A 9,837-nucleotide genomic window follows, 5' to 3' on the forward strand; every position below is an offset into this window, starting at 1 on the left:
GCAGCAGTAGTGGCACCAGCAGTTGCAGCAGCGGCGGCAGCAGCAGCAGCAGCAACATTGTCCCCTACTGGATCTCGAGACTCAGTCAGACTTTCTCGGGTAAATAAATAACCAAGAACCACCACCACCATCATTATTAACATCATCACGATGATGAATTAGATCCCCCAACGCAACAGAGGTCACAACCGGGTACCCGATACCCGTACCCTACCTGATACCCGGCTACCCGTACCCGGCCGGGTACGGGTGACCGTTTGCGACAAACGGTCACTCACTGGTGAGTAACCGTTTGTCACTCATTTCCCAACGTCTTGTCTCTTCTCACAATTCAAGTTCCTAGAATCAACCCACCCACGCCTGCAACATGGCTTCATCCCAGAGGTCGCAATCGGATACCCGTACCCTACCCGATACCCGGCCGGGTACGGGTAGCCGGGTATCGGGTAGGGTACGGGTACCCGTTTGCGACCCTGGTGCGGCCGGGTACGGGTAAGGAATCAAACCCCGTTTGCGATCTCTGCAACGCCATCAGCACCACCACACCTAAACACCACCGTTACAACAACTGGAATATCACACCACCACCACCACCATCATCATCAATAGTGGCATCATCATCATTGTTAGTACTGTATCACATCATAACCATCATCATCACATGGTTAGCACTACACCAACATCATCAACAGCACCTTCGATGTGCACAGTTGGTTGGCTACAAGTTCAACATACGTACATCAAATCCGAACACCAATACCGTCATCTTCATTGACACGACAACGCCACCACCACCACATCATCAATACCACAAAACCATCGTTACATCATCATTACCCAGGCATCATCATCACATCGTTCATACCACATCACCATCGTTACATCATCCTTAGGTAAAACCATAACATCATCACCATAATTACCAAGGCCGTAATTATAATTAATATTGGGGGGACACTCCCCCCCCCCCCCCAATATTCAAATTTGCTCAAAATGTCCCCCCCAATATATTGCTATAAAATGGATTTCTGTTTATGTGATTGTGGTTATGGTTGTACTTTATTAATCCCTAATCTCTGCCATTACAAACAATGAAACAAGAAATGGTAAAAAAAAAGAAAAAAACAGAAAAACAGAGCAATGTAATACAATACACTATTGGACATTATTGTAAAAAATAAATAAAAAGTCCATGCTATATGTTAGTGAATTTTTTAATATTTTAGGCAGGAAATTAGTTTTCAAATTTAGATGTTTTTTTTCTGGGGGGGTGGGGGGCCCTGAAAGATTTGGTCCCCCCAATGTTGACTCCATGGCTCTGGCCTTGGCCAATTACAATAATCGCCAATGTAACCACAACAATGCCATGCTGTCATCACACTATCATCAACGGCAGCATAGACACACCATTACCACAACACCACCATCATTAACGCCTACATCAGACTTGCAGCACATCACAATTAACACAATTACACCATCAACATCACCATCAACACAACACCTGTCATCTGAATCATCACCATCACAACCGTCATCATCCCTGACGGCAGAACACCATCACCACTGACATAAAAAAAACACAATCACATCAAACGCCATAATTCTATCACTTTCACTACAACACCATCATGATGATAAATACACACGTCACCATCATCCTCATGAGGAAAATGCCATCAATACTAACACCACATCAACCTCCACACCACCATCCATCACCATCACATCACCGTTAGAGCAACACCACACCATCACAACACCACATCACCATCACAACACCACACCAAGATGACCACACCATTACCTCCGCAACACCACCACCACAACACCACCACAACCACACACCACCACCACACCACCACCATAACCACACACCACCACCACACCACCATCCAACACCACCACCACACCACCACCAAACCACCACCACCACACCACCACACCAACCACACCACCACCATCACTACCACCACAACACCACCATCACAATAACACCACCACACCACCACCATCACACCACCATCACTACCACCACCACAACACCACCACAACACCACCACCACTACCACCACCACACCACCATCACACCACCATCACTACCACCACCACAACACCACCATCACACCACCATCACTACCACCACCACAACACCACCATCACACCACCATCACTACCACCACCACAACACCACCACAACACCACCACCACTACCACCACCACACCACCATCACACCACCATCACTACCACCACCACAACACCACCATCACACCACCATCACTACCACCACCACAACACCACCATCACACCACCATCACTACCACCACCACAACACCACCATCACACCACCATCACTACCACCAACACCACCACACCACCACCATCACTACCACCACACCACCACCACCACCACAACACCACCACAACACCACCCCCCACAACACCACCACCACAATACCACCACAACACCACCACACCACCACCAAACCACCACACCACCACCATCACTACCACCATCACTAACACCACACCACCACAACAACACCACGACCTCACCACCACCACCACACCACCACCACAACAACACCACCACCACACCACCACCACAACAACACCACCACCACCACCGCCCCTCTCACCTGCTCGGGCTCCCAGCTCGGGCTGCTCCCCCAGCGAGTTTGGCACCACGACCAGCAGCAGCAGCAGGGGGGTCCATGGGGGGGTCCAGGGGGTCCACAGGGACCCATCGGGGGTCCCCCTCATGGCTCCCGAGGGGGGGGGGCTCAGCCCCTAGTGCAGAGGGGACCCAAGCCAAGGGGGGGCCCCCTAGAGCCTGGGACGCCGATAGGGGGAGCGGCGTTGGTCGGCCCCCGGCTAATCGAAGGGGGTCTCTGCGAGTAGCCCCCCAATCGTCAAGCGGTCCCCTAGGTTTTGGGGGTCTCTGGGATGAAAAGAGGTCAACCCCCCCCTAGGAGGGGGGCCATGAGGAGCAGTGAGGGGGGAGATGTGGGGGGGTGGGGGGGGTCAGTCTCGTAGGGGTCCCCAAGGCGAGGGGGCGAGCGCTGTGAACAGCAGGACGACGAGGAGAAGGAGGAGAGGGAGTTGACGTGGAAGCGCTGGGGGGTGACGCTGGATGATGATGAAGTGGTGGTGGTGGTCAACTTGATGATGATGATGATGAGGTGATGGTGGTGGTCAACTTGTGAGGAGAACGAGAGGCGGCGGCGGCGGTGGTGGAGGGTGACGAGCTGCTGCTGCTGCTGGGGGAGGATGAGGAGGAGCCGAGACCAGGAAACTCGCGGCCTGGGGACGGACGCGGAGAGCCGGGGCCTGTGACACTCGGCCCCTCCCCCCTGGCCCCTCCCCCCTGACCCCCCCCCCCCTGGCCCCTCCCCCCCCTGGCCCCTCCTCCCCCCCGGGTCAGGCGTGAGAGTCGGGGGGGCGGGGTCGGGGTGAGGGTCGGGGGGGGGGGTGTGAGTCGGGGGGGGGGGTCGGGGTGAGGGTCGGGGGGGGGCTGTGAGTCGGGGGGGCGGGGTCGGGGGTGAGGGTCGGGGGGGGGCTGTGAGTCGGGGGGGGGGTCGGGGGTGAGGGTCGGGGGGGGGCTGTGAGTCGGGGGGGGGGGTCGGGGGTGAGGGTCGGGGGGGGGGCTGTGAGTCGGGGGGGGGGGGTCGGGGTGAGGGTCGGGGGGGGGCTGTGAGTCGGGGGGGGGGGGTCGGGGTGAGGGTCGGGGGGGGGGCTGTGAGTCGGGGGGGCGGGGGTCGGGGGTGAGGGTCGGGGGGGGGGCTGTGAGTCGGGGGGGGGTCGGGGGTGAGGGTCGGGGGGGGGCTGTGAGTCGGGGGGGGGGGGTCGGGGGTGAGGGTCGGGGGGGGGGCTGTGAGTCGGGGGGGGGGGTCGGGGGGTGAGGGTCGGGGGGGGGCTGTGAGTCGGGGGGGGGGGTCGGGGGTGAGAGTTGGGGGGGGGGGTCGGGGGTGAGAGTCGGGGGGCGGGGTAGGGGTGAGAGTCGGGGGGGGGGTTAGGGGTGAGAGTCGGGGGGGGGGGGTCGGGGGTGAGAGTCGGGGGGGGGGTCGGGGGTGAGGGTCGAGGGGGGGGTGAGAGTCGGGGGGGGGGGTGAGAGTTGGGGGGGGGTCGGGGGTGAGAGTTGGGGGGGGGGGTCGGGGGTGAGGGTCGGGGGGGGGGGGTGAGAGTCGGGGGGGGGGGTGAGAGTTGGGGGGGGTCGGGGGTGAGAGTCGGGGGGGGGGGTCGGGGGTGAGAGTCGGGGGGGGTGAGAGTCGGGGGGGGGGGTCGGGGGTGAGAGTCGGGGGGGGTGAGAGTCGGGGGGGGGGGTCGGGGGTGAGAGTCGGGGTGGGGGGGTCGGGGGTGAGGGTCGGGGGGGGGGTCGGGGGTGAGGGTCGGGGGGGGGGGTCGGGGGGTGAGAGTCGGGGGGGGTGAGAGTTGGGGGGGGGTCGGGGGTGAGTGTCGGGGTGGGGGGGTCGGGGGTGAGGGTCGGGGGGGGGGGTCGGGGGTGAGAGTCGGGGGGGGGTGAGAGTCGGGGGGTGGGGTGAGAGTTGGGGGGGGGTCGGGGGTGAGAGTCGGGGGGGGGGGGTCAGGGGTGAGAGTCGGGGGGGGGGTGTAGGTTGTCCTGCAGGCAGGAAGGTGAATGTTGCAACAACAACAACAACATGTCTCCCCTCACGCTCCCTCTGAGTCGACCTCACGCCACCACCACTCCACCACTCGCTCGCTTTGCCCGCGTCCCCCCATCCCATGAAACATTTCCTCCGGTGACATTGCGTTGGCATGAAGGAGGGCCGTTGTCCGAAACGTCGCCTGTTATACACCGTAGTTTTATTTTTTAAGTCCGCTTGCAACACAAGCGAGTGATGGAAACGAGCCTGTGCCGATGACTGGTACCAGCGGTGTCAAGATCGGCCTCAGTGGAGGAGGCTCGTGAAGGACGCTGCTACTGGGCAGTTGGAGGCAGTCGCCCTCCAACAACAACGGAGGGCGGAGGAGCGACGCTCACAACAACGAGCGGAGCGCCGGGTGGATAAAGCACAGCAAGTTGGTACAGTAGGGGGCACAGGTGGTGCATCAGCCAGTCATCTCGGTCATCTCGGTCAGTCGACCCGTGGCACCAGAGGCGTTTAATCACATTTTCCTATGAGACGATCTTGTCCCATTGAAGTACGCAAATACGACAAAATAAGTTTCAATTTGCTGAACGACCGCTCACAGCTTGCAATTGAAACTGCTATTGTTAATCAAATTTGCAGTGAAATTCGCAAATTCGGAAATATGTCGTCTCCATAAAACACAATAAAACCAAGAAGATCCAAAGGAGTTTCTGGTAGAACTTAATTCCGGTTACTGAGCAGCATTTTGCAATCTCCAATTTCTGTGAAAAGTTCGTGGCCATTGATGTCGGTGTCATAGAAATTTCCAAAATCTGTGCAATTTCGACGAATTGCATCGGCATCTGTGTCGGATAGAAGAGTTTTGACGTCCAGCAGAAATCCTAATTTTGTGTTCAGGTCTTTTAGTCGTAAAAACCGTGTTGACATCTCCTGTTGAAGTCGATAAAATACGCTCTTCATAACGCGCGGCAATTTCTTCTTCTGCTGAAAGTCCTGCATCTCTTGCCAGTTCTCCTGGCATCTTCCGACGTCGCCTAATTCTTCTGTCCACATCGATCCCCCAGGCTGTGCATCTTGTTTTGGCGTTTTCTACAGCAACTTGGCTCAAATCATCACGAAGCTTGACAAATTCATGCTCCAAAGATTCAAGATCAGTTGCTGCTTCCTTGAAATTCATAGTAGGATCCTGTAAGCGTTTCTGAACACGATCAATTTTTCCAAGAATGACATTCCAGAAATGTAGTAAAACTATGAAGTTAAAATTTAATACGCATGCCTGTAACTGTTCTGCATCACTTCTGGTTTCAGGCGTCATAGTTACGTCCTCCGGATAATTTGTCTAACAGCCCTACTAGTTCATCCAGTCCTTCATAGATAGCTTTCACAGCTTGTGATCGTGCACTCCAGCGTGTTTCAGACTCCCGCTTTACTGTGATTTAGTTGCCCAAGTGGTGACGTGGAGACAAAAGCGACCGGGCGTGGTTGCTGGTCACCCACCCCCTCGTGTGCCACAGGTGCTGCTACTCGCGATGTAAGAGTTTAACTTCTTTCGCACCGTACGTAGCCAGCCGCACTAAGCTGTGGTGCAGTGTTTAGTCTATGGGCAGTGTTGAGTCTATGGGCAGTGTTGAGTCTATGGGCAGTGTTGAGTCTATGGGCATTGTTAGTCTATGGGCAGTGCTGAGTCTATGGGCAGTGTTGAGTCTATGGGTAGTGTTGAGTCTATGGGCAGTGTTGAGTCTATGGGTAGTGTTGAGTCTATGGGCAGTGTTGAGTCTATGGGCAGTGTTGAGTCTATGGGCAGTGTTAGTCTATGGGCAGTGTTGAGTCTATGGGTAGTGTTGAGTCTATGGGCAGTGTTGAGTCTATGGGCAGTGTTGAGTCTATGGGCAGTGTTGAGTCTATGGGCAGTGTTGAGTCTATGGGCAGTGTTGAGTCTATGGGCAGTGTTGAGTCTATGGTGCAGTGTTGAGTCTATGGGCAGTGTTGAGTCTATGGGTAGTGTTGAGTCTATGGGTAGTGTTGAGTCTAGGGGCAGTGTTGAGTCTATGGGCAGTGTTGAGTCTATGGGTAGTGTTGAGTCTATGGGTAGTGTTGAGTCTAGGGGCAGTGTTGAGTCTATGGGCAGTGTTAGTCTATGGGCAGTGTTGAGTCTATGGGCAGTGTTGAGTCTATGGGTAGTGTTGAGTCTATGGGCAGTGTTGAGTCTATGGGCAGTGTTGAGTCTATGGGTAGTGTTGAGTCTATGGGCAGTGTTAGTCTATGGTTAGTGCTGAGTCTTAGGGAAGTATCTATGTATGTTTAACTTCTTTTGCACCGTACGTAACCAACCGCGCTAATCGGAGGAGCTACGGCACTCGGACAGAAACCAATGTGAACGTTGGGAGTGATGTTCGCAGTTGCACACGCAAAGATCAAACAAAATACCATAACTCGTGAGACAAGGGCATACAAAATAAGGCAGTCTCACGTGTAGCCAAATCCGTTTCAAAGACATTTATTTTATTATCAGAGCATGTCTGTGTGCATGTTCAGCACAAGTACGCGTGGTTGATGCAGACTTGATTCCTTGAAATAGGTATCGATCTGATGCTTGAACACCTTAACGCCTGTTTCATTACGAGAAAGGGTGAAGCTTATCCTGATAGATGTTTCTCTCTCGTAATTTTTATCCTGGCATTAAGGTCCCCGGAGGATACAAAAGAACCGGTTTTTACACCGCGGTCAAAAAACCAACAGAGCGCTAGGCAAATATTGGGGGGGGGCACATCCCCCCCCCCCCCCCCATATTCAAAGATGCTCAAAATGTCCCCCCCCCCTCCCCAATATATTGCTATAAAATAGATTTATGTTTATATGATTGTGGTTATGGTTGTATCTTCTTGGCTCTTTCGGTAAAGTCACGTAGAAGGGAAGTAATAAAATAATAACAATAAACGTAATAAAATACAATTCTCACCAAATCGAAAAGTTATGGTTGTACTTTATGAATCCCTAATCTCTGCCATTACATACAATGAAACAAGAAAAAGTTAACAGGAAAAAAACAGAGCAATGTAATACAATACACTATTGGACATTATTGTAAAAAATAAATAAAAAGTCCATCCCACGTGTTACTGAATTTTTTTAATATTTTAGGCAGGAAATTAGTTTTCAAATTTAGATTTTTTTTTCTGGGGGGGGGGGGGGTCCCCCAATGTCGACTCCATGGCTCTGGCCTTGGCAATTACAATAATCGCCAACGTAACCACAACAATGCCATGCTGTCATCACACTATCATCAACGGCAGCATAGACACACCATTACCACAACACCACCATCATTAACGCCTACATCAGACTTGCAGCACATCACAATTTAGATTTTTTTCTGGGGGGGGGGGACCCCAGACCCCGTGGAAGATTTGGTCCCCCCCCCCCCCAATGTTGACTCCATGGCTACGGCCTTGCTTTGAGAACCATGTTTCGTCACAGTGGGGGGGGGGGAGTGACTCACGCGGGATGTGTGTCGTGCCCAGGCTTCTGCGTATTTTCAGGATCATAAGCTCTGAGTCACGGCCCACTGTTTGTGGAGGATGAGGACACTGAAGAGGTCTGCAATGGAATGTGGTTACAGAGCACAGAGCCTGCAAACGCTGCGGCAGAGGTCGCAACCGGGTACCCGATACCCGTACCCTACCCGATACCCGGCTACCCGTACCCGGCCGGGTACGGGTATGGGTACCCGTTTGCGACCCTGGTGTGGCCGGGTACGGGTACGGGGTAGACCGTGAGTCACTGGTGAGTCACCGTTTGTCACTCATTTCCCAACGTCTTGTCTCTTCTCACAATTTCAAGTTCCTAGAATCAACCCACCCGCGCCTGCAACATGGCTTCATCCCAGAGGGTCGCAATCGGGTACCCGATACCCGTACCCTACCCGTACCCGCCCGGGTACGGGTAGCCGGGTATCGAGTAGGGTACGGGTAGGGTACGGGTAGGGTACGGGCACTCGTTTGCGACCCTGGTGCGGCCGGGTACGGGTACGGGTACGGGTAGGGTACGAGCACCCGTTTGCGACCCTGGTGCGGCCGGGTACGGGTACGGGTACGGGTAGGGTACGGGTAGGGTACGGGTAGGGTACGGGTAGGGTACGGAATCAAAACCCGTTTGCGACCTCTGGATGGGGCCCCAAATATTGCGATTAGTCACAGCGCGCTCGCCAAACGTTGCCGCTCGAATCAAATTAGAGATAAAACGTTGGGACGTGAATGAAATCATTTTCATGCTCGTTGGTTCTTTCGGCAAAGTCACGTAGGTAGAAATAAAATAAATACCCAAAGACCCAAAGAGTATGGATTCCTGCAGTCGACGAAAGCTTCAGATCAAGATTGCGAACATTTTCATTGCAAAAAAAAACGAATTCCAACCGCGTTCTAGAACGAAAGTTGTTCTTCTTGTACACTGCCGTCGAAGGTCGATCTCCCACGGTGCTTGTCAAGATGGGTGCCCCCAACTCGTAGCAGCTTCGCCCCACCACGGCGTGGGTGGACAAGGCACCGCCTGCCCGCCCCCACGCCACTGATTTGAAACCATTGCCAGCAGCGTGACGACGACGATGACGATGAGGGAGGGGGGGTTCACTTATTGTGTATTGGTGGAGGCCGCATTAAAGGCCACACCGCGGCCCCACCAGTGACCCCGTGGGCCTTGTGTGAGGGCCGTTGGCCCCCGGTGTCTCCCCCGCCTGCATCCCCTATTCTGTTAGCGTCACCTCACCGCCCCAATACCCGCTAGGCAGTCCCTCCAGAAAAACGCGGAGTTTTTTGGTGATTGTTGCGGGCAAAAATCGTTGATTATGCGGCACGTTTTCTTTAAAAATGCGATGGAATATGCGGGATATTTATGCAATTTTATGCGATTAAATTGCGGGAACTTGCAAAAATTGCGGGAACTTGCAAAAACTGCGGTTTGATGAAAAAGAGCAAAAAAAGTGATTCCCCCAACACCCTATTCACTAGGCTACTACTTTAATGTAAAGAGTCATTTCTTATTACTTCCTATGATAAGCAAGCATACTACATCACAGAAAGTGCTGGGAATATTTAAGTTCTCATCTTGTTTTATTTCAGACCTTAACAAACAGATGGCTCAAACTTACAAAACATTGAGTCGAACAAGTTCTGTAGCTTTACAAAATGAATATGCTACAACTTCTGTAAAAATGAATAAATAAAATAT

The 9,837-nt window shown here is 53.7% G+C and overlaps 1 protein-coding gene across 1 annotated transcript in view; it reads right to left on the reverse strand.

The window, feature by feature from the left end:
- LOC144940613 (disintegrin and metalloproteinase domain-containing protein 17-like) overlaps positions 1-3,348 on the reverse strand; it is a 45,124-nt gene extending 41,776 nt beyond the window's left edge. Inside the window, 1 exon segment of the mRNA XM_078866869.1 lies at positions 2,641-3,348. Within this exon segment, the coding sequence (XP_078722995.1) occupies positions 2,641-2,764 (124 nt within the window). The 5' untranslated portion in view covers positions 2,765-3,348.
- Positions 3,349-9,837: the final 6,489 nt, after the last annotated feature.

This window comes from Lampetra fluviatilis, chromosome 23 (genome assembly GCF_964198595.1).
Source record: "Lampetra fluviatilis chromosome 23, kcLamFluv1.1, whole genome shotgun sequence".
Lineage (NCBI taxonomy): Eukaryota > Metazoa > Chordata > Hyperoartia > Petromyzontiformes > Petromyzontidae > Lampetra > Lampetra fluviatilis.